Here is a 22,158-nt window from a genome sequence, read left to right as displayed (position 1 = left end):
TGTGGGGAAGCCTTAATGTGGTCTTCCAGTATCTGAAGGGGCCTACAAGAAACCTAGTGAGGGACTTTTGAGGGTGGAAGGTGGTAATAGGACTAGGGGACATGGATTCAAACTAGAGGAGGGCAGATTTAGATCGCATATTAGGAAGAATTTCTTCACCATGAGGGTGGTGAGACACTGGCAGAGTTTGCACAGAGAAGTGGTAGAAGCCCCATCCCTGGAAGTTTTTCAGTCCAAGCTGGAAAGGGCCCTGAGCGACCTGATCTAGTGGGAAGGGGTTGGAACTAGAGGATCTTAAAGGTTCCTTCCAACCTTGAAAATTCTATGAATATTTTAAAAGACAAGAATATGAAGGGGAAGAAGGATTCAGTGATTTTCATGTAATCACCAATAACCACATTTTGCCTATTCAAAAATCAGTACAGGTCAACTGCAACAGTAAGAAAAAAAAATCATTATAAAAATTAGAACCCTTTAATCCTCCTTAAAAAAAAAGCCAATGATACTTTAGCAAGCACAGGCAAATTCCTCCACCTCTAGGAGACTCACTTTTCTCTCAGGCAATACAGGGTACTTTGCAAAGTGCATGGTGTTCTGCTTAGGATGGGTGGTGTGTAAAAACTAATACTTATGCTCTTACTTAAAGAGCAACCACTACTGAGTCTGAATAGAGAAATCTGTAAAACTGCAAATTTATTTAAGAGTTACAAAACAGAAAGAAAAAATTGCAATATGAAATTGAAACTGCTAAACATAGTTTAGACCCGCAAGCAGTCCTTCATCCCTCATGTTTGCACCACATCATAGAAATGAATGTAACATCCTTACAGAGATGTTTATAAGGGGCAAAATCTTAATGTCATTTGGTAATTGACTTAAGATATCACTTAGCAGCAAATGAATCACTCTCTTGTGTCTATTTATTAGGTGAATTTTTCCACAGGAGAGTGGTTTTTGATTGCTTGTTTGTTTTCTCATGATCTCCTCACTTCATCCAGACCAGTGCATAGCAGTGGTTAAACTGTATGAGCAGATGAGCTCATCCCCTAAAGCAGAAAGATTATACAAGACTCAGCTGCTAACACTCCCAGAGCTGAAAATCTACAAACACTGACACGTGTATTTGGGGGAGGCAGGGTGGATTTTGGAAGAAAAATACTAGAGAGAAAATGAAAAAAAAATGTATAGCATTGAGACTTCGTTTGTCTGTCATCTGCTTTCATTTACCATTTCAAGGTCTGTTGCATCAGCTGAAAGTGAACTTTTTTCTTTTTTTCTTTTTTTAAAATTTCTACATGTAACTATAGAACAGGACACATTAAATTACTTAGATGACCACGGGACAGTGAAAGAGAGTTCTAAGGAACTAAAATACAGTAGGATAAATGGAAACAGTTCTCAGATATTATTCCAGGTAAATATATGCTCTCCTTGCTTTACTCTTCACATGTCATCAAAAGCAGAAAAAAATTCTAGAAAGGAAGAAGTTACTTTTGGGGGGTAAAGAGGAGAGAAAGTTTGTAAAAATTTCCATGGTGACTTTTCAGCTTATAAACAGATACCATGAACCTTATTCATCCCATAAAGGGATACAGTCCAACATATGGTCGCTTGATTGCTTTTAATGCAGAAGGATAGTATTTCCCATGCCCTGGCTAAAGATTAAAAGAAAACTATCAGGACTGGAGGTAGACACCAAAATGTTTTTTGATGCCAGCTCTTTTTTTCCTCCTTTTTCAGACTTTCATCCAAAACATGTTTACTTTGGCAGCCTGCGAAGTGGGCTGTGAAATTATAAAGAGCCACTGTCAAATTCTTAGCCTTGCAGGACAGTAGACCAAATCTAATCCTTGCAAATTTCAGCTGTTTTGATCAAAACTCTTTTAAACTGTTTTTGCCAAACTAAAAAATCTTTTTTTTTTTAAACTTCTCTGGTTTTTTGTTGTTGTCAGGACCTGGAGGGGCTCAGGAGGCAAATTCATCCCAAGAGCCTTTGAGATTGTTCTGTTACCTTCTTTAACTACATAAAGAAGGGTGGGGATTGCTGGGAGGGAGGAGGGGGGGAAATGCCTTGTGGTATTCAGGAACTTACCTTCAAAAGGCTAAATGACACAAAGGATAAAGGCATTGACTTTATGCTTCTGGCTTAAATCTGAAGATTCTGAAGTGCTTTGTTATTACCCTTGTTTATTATTTTAACATCTAGGGCCTTATCAAGATGGGCAAAGATTTAGTAATCACTATATAAACAGGGAGCTGTAGACAGCCCTTGACCTGAACAACTAACAATTTAAACAGACACACCAAATATGATTGAACAGGATGCTATCAGTGACATTTGGTACCAAATGCAATTGTGGCATCACATTCAGTACTTAAACACCCAGTTACACCTTCGTGGATCAAGCAAAGATTTTTGGAAAGGGTGTGAGATACACAAGTGAATTGAGAAAGTTCACCTTAAATGACTAACTTGATGAGCTGATACACTCCTCGTGGGTAGTTTCCATTTCTGTTGCAATATCCTGTAGAAAGAAATGCTAAATCTCATTCCATTGAAGTAAATAGTGCATTTTCTATTTAAGAGCTTAAAGTAACAGTAACAGCCTAATTTGTTAAGAGGACTTTTCTTGGGTAGGCATTGAGGCAGTTAAGTCAAAGGTGCATAAGCCTCACTTTATTCCAACTGTGGAGTGGGGAAAGTAGGCAGAAGATGGAATTTAAGGTATGAAAGATGGCACAGGAATTAACTACAAATAGGCAAAACTCAGGAGTAGATGGGTAGGACAGAATTCAGCATCTGTGCTTTTGACTTGAGCATGACTGATCAATTGACTGCATATTGACAGAAATCTAATAATTGCATGCACATTGATCCAGAAAAGGAAGTCATATGCAATTTTGAGTAGAATCATTCCTTCAGTAATAATCCCCTGATCTTTAGGCCCATTAGGGTCTCCCATTGAATTTGTGTTGAAGAACAGGCAACAATTTAGGACAGGAGGAAGTTACAGAAGCTAAGTTCTACACACAAGTTCCTTATGAGTGGATAACTAGTGGATTTCAGTCCTGAGAAGGTTTATGGCACTTCTTCTGGCCATATTCAGATTTTCATACTCATACACATATACAGATTTTAATATTCTATGAAGTAAATTTCTAGTCATAATAGTCAGCTAGGTGTTAATAGATGATGCTGTAATGCATGTGAGAATTGTATTCCCCTTTGATCTTCAATACAAAAAACTACATTTCTTAATAATGTGAGAATTTGATCTCACAGGAGAATTGAAGGGCAGATTAGCTAAAACCTCAAACAAGCAAATAATGCTCTTTGGGGAATCATTTCTGGCAGTTTACTAAGGAAATTCAAAAGTGTAAATATTTACAATAGGAGGTACACAGATTTCTCATGATATTATAGCTGATTCCAGTTTGGAATACATGCTGTTTTGCAGTTATTCCATCTGTTTTTGAAATCTGACACATAATCTACATATAAACTTCATTATTTGCTCATCCTTTCTGTCCTTATCCCTGCTACATTATTTTTCTGTATTTTCCCTTTTATTGAAAATTTCATGGCCTTTTAAATTTTACCAAAGGATTGCCTTGATAAAAAACCCTGAATAAAAAAAGCAGAATTGTAAGTTGATATTTGCAAATCAGATTTCTGCAGTATATATGTTCTATGTATTTAAAATTATGTGTATGTAACATTACTATTATTTAATTGCATTACTGGAAAATTTAGAGAAAAACAAGGATAAAAGCTTCTTAACAATCTGTATAGTCAAAATAGGCATAATGTGGAAGAAAACTTCAACTCCTCATGTCAGATGTATACTTTCAATCTATTTTTACCTCATTACTTTTGTGCATCTCAAAAGAAACTTGCAAGTTAAACAACATATGAGTTTTATATGCATCAGCAAAAAAAAAAAAAAAAAAAAAAAAAAAAAAAAAAAAAAAAGCCAACTATTTGTTGTAGTAGAGCCCAAAGAATTAACCCATCATCAGTACACCATGACACATCTGCATGAGGAGATTGCAGTAGTGCATCAGGGTCTCTGCACTCATGAAAAGAAGATTATAACTGAAAGAAACTGCAAGGCTTAAACTTTGATAAGATTCTCAACAGCTTTTACATGTCCAGATGCTGTCTGGGCTTTCTCTGAATAAACTTCATTCAGATGTGTCTACTCAGTATCTTCAGCTCCCACACGGTCAAGCTCCTATCATAGTTTACTGCTTCCCATTTCCAGAGCAGAAGTAGACTTCAAGTTAGTTATTTGAAACACATTCCTAATAGCTCCAAAGGAGTTAACAATAAATTTGGAGCACAGATATATTAGGATGCATAAGAAAATAAGTTCTGATTTTATTCAAAACATTTTATCCTCATTTACAAGGCAGCATTTCTAGTCATCAGTTCACACACTGAGAACTTGATTCTTTCACTGGAGGATTCTCCTAAATCAAGTGGAGATCTTAGTGTATGGCCATAGAAGTAGAACTATCACAGAACATAGATGAAAACTCACAAAAATGGGAATCTTGGAGCATTCTGCATGAAGGAAACACTGACCTTCTTCCTTGGTTCACCAGAAGCTGGAAACTAATGGCACAGGATGAAGTCCCCAAACTACCATCACTGTTGGTTCTAACTAGAGTCATCATGTGGTGTGTCAGTCTTGCATGGGAGGCAATACATTAAACAGATACATGGTAGGTAGTACACTCACAATAGAGTGTAGTCACTTTTAGAGCTTTCCTAAAAAGACAGCACTGCAGGCTGTTTCCTTCCTTCTCTGCAATAAAATAACGAGCACCAGTACCACTAAAACTGTTGAAAAACCACTTTTTACCAGCTTATTACATGCCAGCCAGAGGTGTAAGTACATTCCAGGGTCAAAGCTGTGTCAGCCTTACCCAGTCTCATGTACTTAAGCTTGATACAGCTACCAAAGAGATATATAGACAACTATGTCTTGAACACTCAGCCCTCAGAGATCTGAATCAGGCCTAAATCTGATGTCCAAACATACCATTGAAGTCGCAACAAATAAACTAGGCATTAGGAGACTGGAACTTTATCCTCTCCCTGGGTACATCTTTTTTGGAAGTAACATAACCGTGTTATTGTACATGTCCCTAGGTGATTGCCAAGGGATTTAAATAAGGTCTTGTTATCCACTGAAGACTGAGGGATGCAGAAATGTAAGCAAATTTCTGTGATGCTCTTTCAGATAAAGAGTTACTTTGTTTAAACAATCTATCATCCTTCAGGGCAAGCCACCTCTGCTCATTGGGGACTATTTTAAAAAGATTTTGCAGAGGAAAGCACAGCCAGGTAACAAAATCCCAAGGATTTACTCTTTCAAGGATGTATTATGACCAGCAGTCAAGTAGCCTAAGATGGGAATTTTAAGTTTAGAGCAAAGATCTGACAGTCTGTCTACAGCTTTGCTGGAATGGTGAATGGTATGTGTGATACATACCACTTCATGTTGCACTTATAGATGAGGAAAGCATCTCTCACTATAGGTGATTCTTCATCTGTGCAGCCAGAAGGCACTCTGGTAATAGCTGCTATTGTACCTCAGTAAAGGACATTCTTAGCTACTGTCTCTAGCCAGCTATGTTCAACTGGCTTAGTAGCATCTGGTTTGAACACATTCACAGGACTTCAGAATGTGTGGGCATGGAACATAGCACATTGCTTCCCTCCTGTTTCCAGCATTTTACTGTGTTCCTACAGAAATAATTAATGGGCTGTTTATTCTCTGCCTCACAGCAGCGAGGTTAGGAATGGCCTCTCCTGTTGCAAGAGAAAGCTGCTGTACGGTCATAGCACTGACCTACAGACTGAAGTCTTCAGAAACACACAGGTGATGGAAAAATGAAAACAAATGGAGGGTTAGGAAAATACAACACATAAACAATGGTTCTGAGAAGAAGAGAGACACATCTAGACCTTAAAACTCTCCTAGGGAGCCATATCAGGACATGGCTCCAAACTTCCTTGCTGGCATGAATCTCTGGACTGAGCCTAAGCCAATACACACCTTTGAGTTCTAGATCACACCTTTTGTGTATTCCATACACAGAACATAAAAGGGGAAATAAAATGATTGCCTATGTCCACTGGAAATCCTCAGCTATCGGAGACTTTTCCCTTGGACAGTTTTATCCTGTGCCAGTGGGTGGCCCAATACTATAGGAACCCAGAAACAGGGGAGTTGTACTGGTAGTTTAAAATTAACTATAACTGTGTGTACAAGACCCCTTTGGACTTCTGCCAAGTACATGTCAGGCAATCTGGAGACCGTGGGCCATAATGTACAATGGGGAGCTGTGGTGGTTAAGACCTGAGGCACAGGAATATCCCCAGGTTCAAAGGGACGCCGGGAGAAAAAAGCAGACAAAGCACAAAGCAGCATCTTTCTGTAGCTGCGAGTTCTAGACCAAGAGTTACTGCCTTGTCTCAGGGAATAACCTGGAGGCATAATCAGCTCTGATCTGTTTGTTTTCATCTCCTCCTGGGAGCCATTATATGATATTAACAAAATAAATCAATTTTAAATAACTCAGTGTGTAAGCTTACAACAGAGCGGTTGTTTCTGGCATACCTCAGGGACATTGCACAGTCCTCCACCATTATGAATGAATGAATGGGCCTTAGCTGTACTGTGATCAAGTAATTTGTTTTAATAATGTCTGAAAATACACTGAGGTAATATTTATGCAATCCCTAATAGTGTTCATAGGGCAGAAATTCACATATTAAAAGAACGGTATTTATTTACATTTAAAGAGCAGCTATGGACAGAAAAGAGGCTCTAAAAATGACACCAGAAGGATCATATTTACCCTGTTCCTGTGGGTTCACTTCAAACTTGATGGGTGCACAAGTCAAAGGTGTTTTCTTTTAAATCGCAGTTACAGAAACTTCACATGGAATTTGAAAGACATCTGCTTTTTATCCCCCTACACACCGCAGGGAGCCTGTGACTGTACTTAACTGAAGAGCTGGCAGCAAGGCAAGATCCCAGATGCCCAGACTCTTCTCAGTCCTTTACAAGAGTGAGTCCTCCTCTTTTTAGAAAAGGAAGGGTTTGGCTGGTGAGTGAAACCCATATATGCACCAGAAGCACCATAGAAAAGACACTGTTTTCAGGGTGGGAGTGGTTCGGTTTGGGGTTGGTTTTTTTTTTTTTTTGGGTCTGTTTTCTAATGTTAATTCCTTTTCCCATTAAAAATGGCAGGATGGTTGAGAATGAAAGATTATATTATGGTTTCAGGAAAGCTTTCCTGGGGAATATTGGATAGAGACTTAGTGGTGCCTTTATGTAAGGTTAAGAACTGATTTTTGTATGTTGGCCATTTTTGATTCTCCACAAGTGTCCTGGTATCAGTATCTCCTCTCAGCCCAGTAGTAAACTGTTCTGAAGGCATTTCCTATGCTGACTTGTTTCTGCAGAGATTCTACCTGTTTTGGTTTTTTAATTTATGAGAGCTCCTTGGAATGTTTAGTTCTGACTCCAAGAGCAACTGTTTTTAAAAGAACAGATGAAATTTCATTAACTGTTTAAAACACAAAAGTGAATTGCTGTAGGCCAAGGTTTGAAGGCCCGAATTCTTGATTAATAGCCAACTATTCCAAATCATTTGATAAAGCTAACCTGTATTTAATTCTGGCAGAACATCTTGTTTGGCCACACAGTGTTTCAAACCAAAAAAAGGTTTGTTGCTGAGTTTCATGCAGTACAGGCATGTTTTTTTGGAAGGAACTCTGATGACTACTTTCTGTTCTCCAGGCTACCTGCTTATTAGACTACATTTTTCTTGATGTAGGGACTCAATGCATTTTTTGTTAGGGAGGTGCATTGCATCATAAAGGTACCTCTGCTGCTCCTGGATTGCTGCTTCAGCAGTGGTGGATCTCATGAGACTGCTGCAAAAGCATGATGCTGAAGATAAGACTGAGATGGAATTTCCAGGCTCAGCAATTGTGATCAGTATTAATTGTCTCCCTCTTTCCAAACAACAATATCCCTTCTGGGCAGCAGTTATTGATGTCTGGCTTTGACTCAGAAGCTTTGACTTGCAAGCTTTGGAAAGTTTGAATGTAATCATTTGGCTGCCTTGCAGTTATCTCAAGTGAACAAAAATGTTTTTCATCTGTTAGGAACTTTGTTCAGCTCAAGGCAGCTGAAACATCATTCCAACACTTCACAAACTTTTATGCTTCTCTCTTTAGTATTTTGTTTTGTCAGATTCAGGATGTAGACTCTCCATAGAAACTGCTTAACAAAGTGAACACAACCCAAATTCCTGATACTGCTGTAGAACTCAGTTTCATTGTGGGTGACAGCCCTGTATTTCATCTGTACTTGACACATTCTGTTAAAGCTACCAACTAAAGTACCAATAAAAGTTCTTCTTGAGGAAGGAACATAAGTAACATGAGTAAAATCCTTTGCTGGGTGTTAACTACAGGAAGAGGGAAATTGTTCAATTTATACCTGTAACAGAAGATCCATAACAATCCCCATGGTATATCAGAGTTTCACTAAGCCACATTGACAGGAAGATAAAGGTCTAAATGGTGATTAAAAAAAAATATTCACTGCATAAAAAATACAGGAGAATATAAGCGATGCATGCTCTTTAGAAAAAGAACTTTGGCAATTGTTGCTATGTTATTATAATACCCTGAATTTACAGTAAACAGTCTTTACTTCATAGAAGTAACAAAGTCATAATAGGAAATCTTATTACAAAACTATGAACTTGATTTACACAAAGAGCCCTATGTTTAATTCCTAATTTAGAAGTTTTTTTATGTGCTTACATTTGATCATGTGCATCAAATGTGTATCAGAATTGGATTCAGGTCTCTCTAAGAAAACATATCCTCATGTTTTAGAAGACACCACTGTAGGATTTATGTTATAAAAGTGAAAATTAATGGGTTTTGGGTATTTTTTCAATTGTGTTTTATTTCCTTACATCTGTACCTGGGCAAAATGTGAGTTTTAGATTAGCATACAAGTACTTTTTTTTAAGTTAGGATGGAAAAGAGCTGATTCCTGCATCACTCCTGAAACCTGTCACTAAATTTAATTCTGGAGTGGCAATGAAACAGAACCATTTGTTTTTTTTTTTTCACTGTGTGGGTGACAGAGCACCGGCACAGGCTGCCCAGGGAGGTTGTGGAAGGTTGTGGAGGCTCCTTCCTTGAAGACATTCAAACCCCACCTGGATGAGTTCCTGTGTGACCTACACCAGGTGACCCTGCTCTGGCAGGGGCTTGGACTTGATGATCTTTCAAGGTCCATTCCAACCCCTGAATTTCTATGATTCTATGATTTTTATAAGAGGCATCATCATCAAAATTGCTAGAGGGAGCTCCTGAAGATTAACTCTAACATACCTCAGTTATTTTCTGCCAAAAATCCAGCTCAATGCTCGTGCCAACAATATGTACATGGTCACTCACAGATTATGTCTTATATATTCTTTACAACTGCTCTGCTCTGGGCCGCTCTCCTTAAAGGTCTGCAAAAAACCTGTGGGTGGCATATGCAGAAGAAGTACCTGAAAACGTATTTTGAAGTATAACTATAGGTAAGATAGATTTCTTTTAGTGAAGAAGAGCATGGATACAGTGAGCAGTACCAGTCCAAAGGAGATAGTGCTACTTCAAGGAGTTTTTTAGTATGGTTTAATCAAAATGATATGTACAAGGACCTATTAAAATAGCAGGTCTAAATTTGAGAACACTGTGATAACTAAAAAATTTCTCCTTTTAATGCATCTACTTTAACATATCATCATTTTCAAGTTTTCTTTGACAGCAGTAAATTAAGGCTAGGCTTGACTTATGGATGTATTTTAAGAGAAAAGTAAGTTAAGGAGAGTAAATATACAGCCTTTGGCTGTGTTTCACAAAACTCAAATGATGTTTGTTAGTGTGACTTTAATAAATCAATATTCAGAGTCTGAGCCAAAGATCGCTGAAGTAAATTGGAGTTTTTTTGGCTGACTTCAGGGGCAAATGAACTATCATGTACCGAGGAGATTTTGTTATTATTACAGGCATCAGATATAAAGAGCTGTCTAATCTGCATAAGCATTTTCAGCATGCTCTTCTGGGAAGAACTGTGAATTCTGGAAGAATATGAGGAGTAATCAAAAATTAGAAAAAGAGGAAGTAACAACTTTTAACAATTCTTATTTTTGTATGTGACGAAAAACTGCTATTTCTTCCAGTGATTACAGAAAGTATAGCTACTACAGAAATGATGTTTCATCCACTGATGATAGGAAGTATAATTTTTATGTATTTTGCAGTTCCTGTGCTAAATTACAAGAGTCAGAGTGGACTTTTTTTTTTTTTCCTGAAATTGGATTTGTGGTTTATTTGTTGTTGGCTTTCCTAGTCTGCTCTGATCTGGAGAGATTCAACATGGAGATTCTCCAGCTCAGTTTTCACAGGCTGTAAACAATTCCTGTAAACTATTCACAGGGCAGAAGATTTTAGTCTGATGCTATTTATTAAGTAGTTGCAGGCTGACTTTTCCCTATCCTTTCTCCTCCCTGTTTCCTTACATTGGAACACATTTCATTTGGCAGTAAGCAGGAAATGAGTCACTGTCAGTATTTGACCCATCAGGTATTAATCAGGTCCTAGCAATACCCAGTAATTAAAATGCTACAGGTCAGCTTGATCTACAGAACTGACACTCAGATCCAAAACTTCCCCAGTTTTTAGGTTCACAGGGTTTGGAGTTCCTCTTTAAGCTCAACATGGTTCACACAAGGTAAAACCACACTGGATTTCATTACAATATTTTATGTGTCTGGTGCTTGCTTCTGACAATGAAATATAAGGACTTTGGTGTCTGCAAGGACCAAAAGTCATGTGCACAAAAGCCAGTGCAAAGTCTCAGAGACAAATGTTGTACTTGGTACCATGCAGAGAACACTTTTGTTCCCTCCCATTTGGTCTTCTCTCTAAAAAAGTCTAAAGAAAATGCTGAGAAGATATATCCACAAGAATATCTAGAATGAGACTTAAGCAGAAAGATGATAACGTACAAACCCAAAACTCAGTGACAAGGAGTTGCTATGAAGCAAATAAACAGGGAAAAATTCTGATTTATAATGAAACAGAACAAAATGTGTGCTTAAAGAAATACTGAAGATTTCTGGTTTTCTAGTAAATCAGAAATATATTGAAACAGTTAGAAAGTTAGGTGTGTACTAGAGACAGTGCATTTGCATAGAAAATACCTGTTGCTGTAGGGCTCTGATTCTGTCTAGGGGCTCTGTATGCCTGGGAGGAATAATAATAGCAATATTATTGTTGTTATTAATGTTATTATTATTAATGGTGGTGATAAATAATAATGGTTCAAAGCACATGCTGTTAGCTAAACTGGAGGCATTCATGTGTAATACTACAGTACAGTCAGGAAACCGCAGGACTAAATATTAAAGTTGGAATGCTGAAGATGAAAGGACAAAGAACACAGGATGAGCACAGAGTCTGTGTTAGGAAACAGTACTCTGAATATACAAACTTTGTGAAAGGAAATAAATTCCCCCTCAAAATCTGGTTGTTTGTAGGAAAGTAACAAAGTAAACTGACATGGGTTTGCTCCCATGAGTGTTCTGTGTCTCAATGTCAGCTCTCTCCTGCTCATTTTGGAAGAAGTGTTTTCACCCCAGCTCTGACTGAACTGGTGACTGTTTTGCTGGTAAGACACTTTACACATCTAAGCACCTTGCCATTAAGAGGCAGGGCATGGTCTGCAACAGCCACTGCTAAAATAATTATTGTCTCACTTTCAACAGGATGTTTCTTAGTGGTAATGTAATGAGAAGGGATAGAAAAAGTCCAGCTGAGTTTTCAGAAAGATCAGCATTTGCCTCATTAATTTGCCTGTCTGGATTTGGAAAAGAGTGAAATTAATGAAACTCTTAAAATGAGGCTTAAAGCTCAACTAAGTCCTTTAGGCAAAGTTACTAAACACAAATTAATGAAAGAAGTCTGATAACTGTAAAAATAGCAGCTGCCAGTAACCTCAAACCACAGATACCCTAACTACCCAAAACATGGGCAAATGAAAAGCAAATCAGAAACCTCAAACACATCAGCTAAACAGCTTCATTTCCCTAGGGCATACATGCTTTTTATGGATTAGAGAGAGAGTAAGGACAAATGGAAGTGACAGACCAAAAAAAAAAAAAAAGAGAGACAAAATTCAATGTATCAGTAGAAGCAGTGATGACTCAGAAAAAGTCTAGAAAGGCAACTTCGACCATGTTGTTACTGAATGTTACAAACTGGAGGAAGACGACACCTTGATTCCCACTGTATCTGGAGGAATATACCCCTGTAGTTGCACAACTTGTCAATACACAAGAGGACATCAAAGATACCCAACCTGTTCTGTCATTGGAGAGGATGATGCTTCTAACAGTCAAATCCAACGCATCTAAGCACAAAAAGCAAATATTGTGATATCCCCCTTGCAGGGTTCCACTGAAGATTCTGCTCCTGCAGGGTGTCTAAACACTGATGCATTAAAGCTCTGAGTCCTTGGTAGAGTTTGGGCATTCAGTGAGAGCTGTGGCCCCTCAGGGCTCTACTCATGAAACATGATGCAGATGTTACAGCTGCAAAGCCAATGAGCTCCCTCAGTGACACACTTGTGACAGCGGGCTCAGTAGGCTCCAAAGTCTACATTTAGGATTATTCAAAGATTCTGGAACTATTTGGCATGTATAATGTTAACTTAAAGCCATATCCTCAGCTCTGAGACAAAACTCATCTCATCATCACCACCTCTCTTCTTCATTTTCATGGAGCCTTGCCAATGGAAACACAGCTCAAGCTGAGCCCCACCAGACATGGTGTCATGGCTCTTGCTGGGCTGGACCATGAGAGTTCAAATTTCTGGGCCACCACCTAGCACAGGGTACACCCTGGCATACTAAAAATCTTCACTCTTGGAGCCTCAGCTCTGAGTTTCAAGACAGCTGTTGGAGATGATGATGATGAAGCAATTCCAGGGACATACACCTTTAAATTACCAGAAAGAGCCTTGATGTCTGCACCTGGGTTCTCACAGCTCTTACCATCACACTGGCACATCAAAACCTTTAAAGCGAAAAGTCAGCTTCTTTTTCTTAGTCTTTGTACAGATTCAATGCAAAGAGTGGCTATTTTTGTTTTTAGTATGAGTTACAAAAAAACAAAACCAAAACCAAAAGACACCAAACCAACTTAAGATGTAAAATTCTGATAATTCCTTAATTAAACATTAATTTTATTTTGCAGAGTATTTCACAACTCTAAAAATGTTAAAATATAAACAAGTACAAAAGGCTTAAGGAAGCTTGCTGGGATTCCAGCGAATATATATACATATATATATATATATATAGACATTTCCTTGCAAGGGAAAAATATTCATAATTTTTAGTGGTGTTTTACTTCTTCTACACTCCTGCTCACATTGCATTACTGAGCAAATTGGCAGAAAAAATTATTTCACTATCTACCCAGTAACAGATTTAAGGAAATTGAGATGTTGCACTGAGACATGCAACATGTAGGGCTCAGTCTGTGGCTTAAAAAGATGAAGGACTATTCAAGACCAGGGTAAACAAATATGTAAGGAAGTCAGATGAGAGACCCCAGAGTTTTTACTAGGAAAGAAATAACAAAAATAATCTTGTGCTTAGAAGGGAAACCAGGGGCCCACACTTTACAACCAGCTGACTACAGACTTTTGGAGGGGAATGGGCTTTCCAGTAAAGAAATGAACAAGTTTCCAGACAAGTTTGCCTGCCTCAGTGGCTGGGGATTGACAATACATCCATATAAATAGTGCTGGGAACTGCAAGTGTGATGTGAAATGGAATATTTATGATGTTATTGCAAGCACTACATACTTCTTAACTCCAAATTCCTATAACTTTCACTGGCAAGCCTGTTCTCTACACAGTAAAGGCACACAAAGTCTTCATGCTCCAAGGGCTTCACTTTAAGCTCCAAAAAAGCAGCTCGATGAAAGCATTTATAAGACAATGCCAATATTCTTTACTTATGAACTTAATGCTTGCCTGAGAGTTAAAAAACAAGGTTCCTATCAGGAAAAATGTAGTCTCTCATTATGTTCTCTTTTGATTCACTCTCTGATGCAAAGAAAACTGAGTAAGGGGTCTGATATTAAGAGACAGCAATTGCCTGAGACCACAAAGCTCTGCTGGCAAACAGAAACAAGAATCTATTGCTGTGGTGATTTCTTTAATATGACAACAATGTATGTTTAGTGTGTCCTCTAGGAGGTTCATTGGATCACTACCTGCCACAGCAGATCCCTGGTAACAACCCATGCACCATGCAGGTACAAATAGGCAAAGCCAAATGGGGTTTAAAGTCAAAACTCCCTCTCCCAGTGATATCAGAACAGGTAAAACAGAACTTGCTTCAGTAACTTAACAACAACCCACTGCAGAGAATTATCAAGTTCTCTGGTTCTGTAATTAGTGAAAAAGCAGCACGTCTCAAAAACGATAGCTCAGAGCAAGTGAAATCTTCCCTAGTGTGCCCAAAGGGCCTCCATCACACCCTGTCAAGCCCCTCTTCTAGAGGTTTGATATTCACTTATATCCATTAAGACTTTTATTCCTCTTACAGTTGAGTCAGAGCCAAACAATTCAGATTACCACTGAGTTTCAACATTTTGTAACTAAACTCTGGGATGTGAAGACACAGGTCACATATGTTTCTAATAAGTAACAACAAAGTCAGGCCCCGGGAATCATCACCATCACATCACCACACCATCATCATCATCACAGAGTCAGGAGTCTGTCCTAGAGTGCAGCTACCAAAAGCAGCAAGGAGAGCTGACCCCATCTCATTCCCTCTGCCTGTGGTGACCCCAACCAACCACTCACACAATCACAGAGGGTTTGGAAGGGACCTTGGGAGAGCATCTGGTCCAACCCTCCCTGCTAGAGCAGGGTCAACTGAAGCAAATCACACAGGAAAAAGTCCAGACAGGTTTGGAATGTATCCAGAAAAGAGGTTCCACAACCTCTCTGGGCAGCCTGTTCCAGTATTCTGTTAACCTCACAGTAAAGAAGTTTTTCCTTACGTTCAGGTTGAGCGTCCTGAAGCACAATAGCCTCTTAAGCCAACCCAGAGAGAAAATAAAAGACAGGGTCTGAATTGTGTAGGGAGAGTTGAGGCTCCAGCAAACCCCAGAGTTCAAAGCCTGCCTGGTACTTGCAATCCTGAAAGCTGGAATCCAACGTGGGCATTTGTGAGCTAATAGATGAGCCCATGGGGGAGGAATTCTATAAAGTACAGAGCATATTTATACATCTACAGTCATATTTTACTTACTATGATGATAAATAATTCAGAATCTGCTGATAAGTAGTCTGTGATTTTCACAAAAGATTGTTGAATGAAGTCACAGTGTCTTCAGAGTTCCTGCACTAAGCGTCTGCTGCCAAATGCACACAAACTTTTCACATAGATCAAAGACAATGAACAGAATTTTCTCAGCACCCCTCTTCATCCTCCACAGTGTTCACAGCTTCCATCATTTGGATCATTTGGAGTGCCTACATTTGCATTTCATAGGATCAGTTGAGGTTTTCTGCCAACAGCTATAATGGATTTACCTCATTAACACTGGGTTGCTTAAATGACAGATTTATCTGACTTCCAGTGAAGCCAGATTTCCACCTAGCAGAGCAGTTCATATACAGTACAAAAGAGAACAGGGCCTGGTGGGATGTCAGCTGTGTAGTCGTGGCTCACATGCTTACAGATAAACTGACTGGGAGGGAGGGGAAGGAATTTTTCTCCAAGTTATGTTCACATAGGCACTGGAAATACTCTCCCACAGACCCAGACATACTTATTTGCCAGAGCTGATTGCATTAACCAGAGCCTGTTTATTGCAAGACCATTCAAGTTCAGCAGGAGAATAATTTCAGTCCTCCTGTTAACTGACTGCAACTGAAGGCAGCTAAACTTTCCAAATATAACAATGTTTTCAGCATAATTAGCCAGAATCTGGTTTAGGCTGGCAAATCAACACAATGGGCTTCATTGTGACAGATAGAAGACGAAGTGCTTTTTATGGACTCACCATTGCTGAGTAACAAGCAGTGACTTTTCTACAGAGACAAGCAGCAGTCTCTGTAGACTATAGACGAAAGGTCTCTTGTATTATCACACAAAAAAAGCCTAAAAAGAGAGGCAACACCAGGAGCTGCTCCAGAAACTTGAGCATCCACCCAAATATGTGCTGACAGTAAGGTCTAAGGCTGTAAAATGCATCCTAAAATCTAACCTCTGCCAGTGAGAAAACTCATTTCCAACTGCAACAATGGATTCATTATAGTAATTTGTTTCATCAAATGCCATGCAGCAGGTGGAAATAGGTCAAGGCTCAGAGGAAAAGCTCTCAGTAAATAACTGAAGTATTTTAAGTGAAAAAGCCCACAGTGAGGTTTTTTCTCTTCCTCTTCCCCCAGTCCTGTTTGTCATGGTGAGGCTCACAGGTAATCTCCCAAAAAAACCTGAAAAAAACTTTCATCGTGATTTCTTCTCAAATCACAGTGAATTCCCCTAGCATAATTCTTTTTTTATTATTATTTCTTGCTAAATTAAAAAAATCTCAAAACTGGAGGCAGCTTTCTTTATTTCTACATGACTGAGAAGGTGAGATTTATTTGATGTGATCTCCAAGTGAAGTGTAGAGAGAAAACAGGATACTGTATCTGGCAGCAACGGTGTGGCAATCACACAAAGTAAACTCTTGACATGTCTGTAATCTCTTTGTTGGCTTATCCCTGATTCAGTTTAAGGCTCTGGAAAAAGCCACCAAACCTCTTCATGCGAAGTGTGAGATGGAATTTATTAGTCATGGCAATCTGCTTCTCATGGGATGCCATCAATCAGAGATCACCATGTGGTGAAAGAAACAAACCTTGTCCTCCTTAAAGCTACCAGCGAGAGTTCCAGGTAGTTTACACACAAAAGTTAGTTACATAAAGGAAAACCTGAAAGAAAACTTGACTTACAGACTTCTGGGCTTCAGCTTCAGGCAAGCATTTTGGCTTTTGACAAAGTTTTGTTTTCTTGAGCCTTTAATATGCAATCAAATCCAATTGCTTTAAAGCCATTAAATCAGAAGGATGGGAAAGGTGGCTACACATCAGTAAGGAAATGTAATTCTAAAAGGGTATAGCTAGAACACCAGAGATACTTCCAGTCTCTCATCAAGGCACAATTTTCATTGCAGTTTTTTTCATATTCTTTTTTAGTTCTTAGGTGACAAGACACTATTTGCCAGGAAAAATGGAATCATCTGTGACTATCTGTATTTCCAAAACTGACACACTGTTTACTCTTGTTCCTACTACCTGATGATTCTAGATGACTGAGAAAAAACATTTCAGACAGACAAGAGATATATATGGGCAGCAAGGGCTCCAGATACTTACACATCTGATTAGTCTTTGGTGAAGCTGACACAAGGGTGGGATATTTGTTAGACAGGTTAAAACACTCCCTTGATACATAGAATCATAGAATTCTAGAAAGGTTTAGCTTGGAAAATACCTTAAAGGAAGGTTACCATGGGCAGGATCACCATAGGACTTGAAAGAAGGAGCAGGATGAACCAGGACTGCCCTCCTCACCTAAATATCCTGGGCCTAACCTAAATACCACAGGCAGAGCCTGGCTGCAGGGCAGCAGGGCCACCAGGCATTAGTCTGCACCTGACACAACTGTGTAAGATGGAGAGAGCAAATGTTTTCCTGACTGTGTAGCAGCCCTTGGGTCCCACTTTGCTGTTTGTACTGGGGAGTCATCAGAGGAGTTTGTGAGGAAAAGCAAAGGGGGTTGTTGGGGTGGAGGCAGAGAGGAGGAAGGAGCCCACAGCAGGGAATATTGAAATGAGTGCAAGGAAGCTGCAGAGCAGCAGCTGGAAGAAAAAGATAAAACAGCACAAGCTCTCTCCCACAGGTGGAGGGAGCCATGGCTACCGGCTCTTACCTGGGCAAGAACTGCTTAGAGTCCAACCCCCCTCACTCTTCCCCAGGACCGTAGGCCCTGCCCCTGCCTCACCTCGATGATGCCTGAGCCTTGAGGGCCCGCGGGCTGCCCCTGTCTGAAGTGCCGAGTTGTTCTGCCTCCAACCACCAGCTGCCAGCTCTTCTCCTGCCAGGGCTTTAACAAAGATGGATGGAATGAGGCTGCACCAGCCCATCATGTCATTTACTTGTTGTTTCTTGGGATGCTAGGGAGCATCCCCTCTCCACCAGGGCTTTTCAAGCTTTCCCCCGTCTCATCCCCCTCCCACACATGGCAAGCAGCAGCCTCCCATCAGCAGCTTTGCAAATGCTTGGGTACCTTCTGCAGCCCTCCATGGAGTAACCCACATGCCCTAAGCACTGGGCTCAAAACCTCACGTGTTGTTGTCACTGCCTGTGGTAGGGCAGAAGGGTCAAGGCTAGTTTTAAAACATGCAATGTGAAGTGGGGGTTTTGCAACAGAAACTTGAGCACCTTTAAAAACAACTGGTTTCTTCACGGCCCAGCTCTGTAGAGAGCACTGCCAGCTCTGGTGTCTGATATATTGCTAGCAATACTGCCCTGAACAGACTGGCAAAAATAACCAAGGACAGAGTCTCCTCTCCTCTCCTCTCCTCTCCTCTCCTCTCCTCTCCTCTCCTCTCCTCTCCTCTCCTCTCCTCTCCTCTCCTCTCCTCTCCTCTCCTCTCCTCTCCTCTCCTCTCCTCTCCTCTCCTCTCCTCTCCTCTCCTCTCCTCTCCTCTCCTCTCATTTTTAAACTGCTTTTCATCTAAATTAAAAGCAGGGGGAAACACCTGGTACTTAGAAGGGCCCCTTGCATGGCTGAGTGGGGTAAAATTGCTCGGCAAGGGTTACCGAGCCTTAGCTGGAAGCTTGCTTCACATCCATGAGCAGGTTTCTCAGGGTCATCTGCAGGGCTGTACTTGAGCCCATGCCCAGCCCTTACTCCTGCAGTGCATACAACTCATCACTTCAAGATGCATCCATCTAACTGCACAGCAGTGCATTTTAGGTCTTTCAAAAAAGACCGAGCCAAACTTTACAAACTTTACTTATTTTTTTCACAGTTTCAAGTTACTTAGTGAAAAAGCAAAAATTTGCAAGGTTTTGTGTGGGTCTCTTGTTCACTTTTTTTTAGCTTTCTCTCTTTTTCCCTCTTTTTTCCTCTAAAGGACAGGCAAGTTTTTTTAAAAACAGCAGCTCACTTAGTTATAAAATAAACAAAGAGGCAGAGAGAAATCTTGAGGTAAGTAGATAGATATAAGATTTTTGGCAAATTTTAAGCAAAACACTTCCAAATGTTGACCACTCTTTAAAGTGAATTCCTTTAGCTAATTTCCTTAATTATTTTCCTGAGTTATGAGACAAGCTGCAGAAACAGATGAAACAAGGATTATACTTGACTATAGCTCTAACATCTCTCTGTAAATTCTTAACACTGTTGGCTGCTTCCCCTTTCTTTTCCCCAGCTGAAATAGTGCTGATGGGGATGTCAGTCTAAATTCAGGGCTCTGCTGACCACAGCCTATGCAGGAACAGCATGGGGCAAAACCAGCAGCTCTCTTATGTAGTTCTGAGCCTAAGTAGGAGTGGCAGGGCAAGAAGCAGCAGATGGCTGGGAGAGAGATACAGTAGAAATGCTACTCCTCCCAAACTCCAGAGTCCATTAACAAATATGTAACCTTGCCACAATCTTCACATTGAGTGCCACATAAACTTTGAGGCACTTAAGATGATGGCAGAGGAATCATGGTGGCACAAATCCAGTTTTTATTCCCCTCTTATGAGACTGTTTCTTCTTTGCAGTTTTCTAGGAGGAACAGCAGAGATCCAGCCCCAGCAACTTTATCTTCCAGAGCAACTGTAGAGATATCCCACTACCCCAGTAAGCCCTGTCCTCCCTAGCATCCCGAGAAACAACAAATAAACGACATGATGGGCTGGTGCAGGCTCACTACAGGCATCTTTGTTAAAGCAGGAAATACGCTGGGTTCTCTTGTATGACTTTCCCTGTCCCCAAGTTGTCTCACTATGGTTTTGTTCTTCCTTACAGAAAAAAATCACTGACCCGTCTGCCAATGGCATCTTTGCTTCAGTGACCTGCTTTATGTGTTTGTTCATGAAGGGCTGAATAATGGACCAGTGCCAAAGTCCCAGTCAAGAGAAAAGCTACCAGTAGATACAGCTCCTCAGAATTAGACATGTTTCCAAGTGGGACTGATTAATATTGTTCTTTGTAACAGGGGCACTGTGTCAGAGGTGCCACGACCCATAAATTAGTTTAAACTGAGGTAACATATGTGCCAACATCCAGCAGTATGTTTGCTAGCTCAGCAAATCTGGTAAGCAACTGTTTGGGAGAATCAAGACCATCAAGGTTTTCAGACATTTGATCCAACTAAGATTTGAGGGGACCCTTACAGAAGTCCCAATTTATGTGCAGTCTAGTAAAACATTAACAACTTTGCATTTTATTTATTTTTTTAATTTTAATTTAATAATTTTAATTTTTTATTTAATTTTTAATTTATTTTTTGGTGTCCTGACTCAGTTTAGTTAGACAGGAAGAGCAGCTTAGTTATCAAAATGTGGCATTTGTCACTAGAGAATCTTTAGTTTTAATCCACTCGCTCTGCAACCTCTGTAGCATTCTATAGAAAAGTCATTTAATTCTTGTCCAGACAGTGAACTTTGTGTGCTGCTGAGCAGATTAGTCATACAAGTGTGCTCCTTTCTGTGGGACTACTCATGTGAGTAAGTTATCAATGTTGGGGGGGGAGCAAATCTGGCCCTCTCTATGGAGTCACACAGAGGGAGAAAAAGCTACCAAGAATTTTAATTGGTCTGGCCTCCTTGGAGGAAGAATTACCTACAGTGATGCTAGAAGAAATAGTTAGAAAACTAAAAGACCTTCCTGAGAGGAAGGCCTGCTAATCAGAACAGTAGTCTCTTAAGTAACAGAAGCTTTATTGACTGTTTCAAATACAATTAAACTGGGCTAAGGAATCACAAATGCCGGGAATCAAATAGACTCACTTCATAAGGGAAAGTGAGTAAATGAGTCAACAAGACTCTTCTGTTTGTAGCATCCATCATGCCCTACAACAGGTGACTAAGACACCTGAGAAAAGAGCAAACTTGCTGTCGATGTAACCACCTAGACATGTAATCACCTAGAAATGTCATTTTTCTTTCAAGAATCAGAACTGGAGTGTTTTTTGGAGCCTTTTGGAACCTAAACAGGAGCTAGATCCTCTCAAAACTTTATCTAATTAACAAGGGGAGGTAATATTTTCTGACCCTGAAGCTTTGTTCTGCTGAATCTTTTTCAGCAACTGTTGGGAGTCAGTTCCAAGCTTCCAATGTGGTTAACAAACCATTAATGGCCTGGACTGAAATTGAACAGGAACAATTTCAGTTCCAGATAAACCTGAACTGGAACAGAGGCAAAAAACCAACTTGCTTCGCCCACTGATGTGGCACATCCTTCCTGATGCTGCAATTATCTAATCATTTGGGTTTATCTGAGGGGAAATCTCATGTGGAACAGTCTTTCTTTAGAAAACCAGGTTACATTATCTTTCTGTTACTGTCACTAGATAACTTGTGTCTTCACTACTTGTCTTTCTCCCACAGGATCCCAAAAATATTAATAGAAATGTAAAAAACCAGCAGTCACACTTCTTCTGTAAGAAAACTAAGATGAAACTAAGATTCCATACAGATAATCCAAACCAAATCTGGAAGCAGAATATGGGAATCCTGGTGCCAATCCAGTTTTCTGCCCTAGTCAGCCTGTGCAGCCCAGTAAGGTGCTGGTGCTCTAGGTACTTGCAAAGACCTGATTTGCTCTCTAAAGAGCACAATAGTCTGGTTCTGAGTAATTCAGCCCTCAAGAGCACTGTCTTCAAGAGCACATCTTCCTCAACCAGGAAATAGTTGTATTACGTGCCAGTGACCACGTCCAAGTAAGGTACAATTCTTTCTAATTTTTTCCCTCCAAAATTAGGAATA

At 39.8% G+C, this 22,158-nt stretch overlaps 1 protein-coding gene across 1 annotated transcript in view; it reads right to left on the bottom strand.

The window, feature by feature from the left end:
* Window positions 1–22,158, bottom strand: part of SLC35A5 (solute carrier family 35 member A5) — a 160,091-nt gene that overhangs the window by 56,782 nt on the left and 81,151 nt on the right. Inside the window, exon 7 of the mRNA XM_071759260.1 lies at window positions 2,460–2,525. Coding sequence (XP_071615361.1) covers window positions 2,469–2,525 — 57 coding nt within the window. The 3' untranslated portion in view covers window positions 2,460–2,468. The remainder of the gene's footprint in view (window positions 1–2,459; window positions 2,526–22,158) is intronic.

This window comes from Heliangelus exortis, chromosome 1 (genome assembly GCF_036169615.1).
Source record: "Heliangelus exortis chromosome 1, bHelExo1.hap1, whole genome shotgun sequence".
In the NCBI taxonomy this organism is placed as follows: Eukaryota; Metazoa; Chordata; class Aves; order Apodiformes; family Trochilidae; genus Heliangelus; species Heliangelus exortis.
Note: the sequence above shows the minus strand (reverse complement) of the source record. Positions and strands in the feature narration are given on the sequence as shown.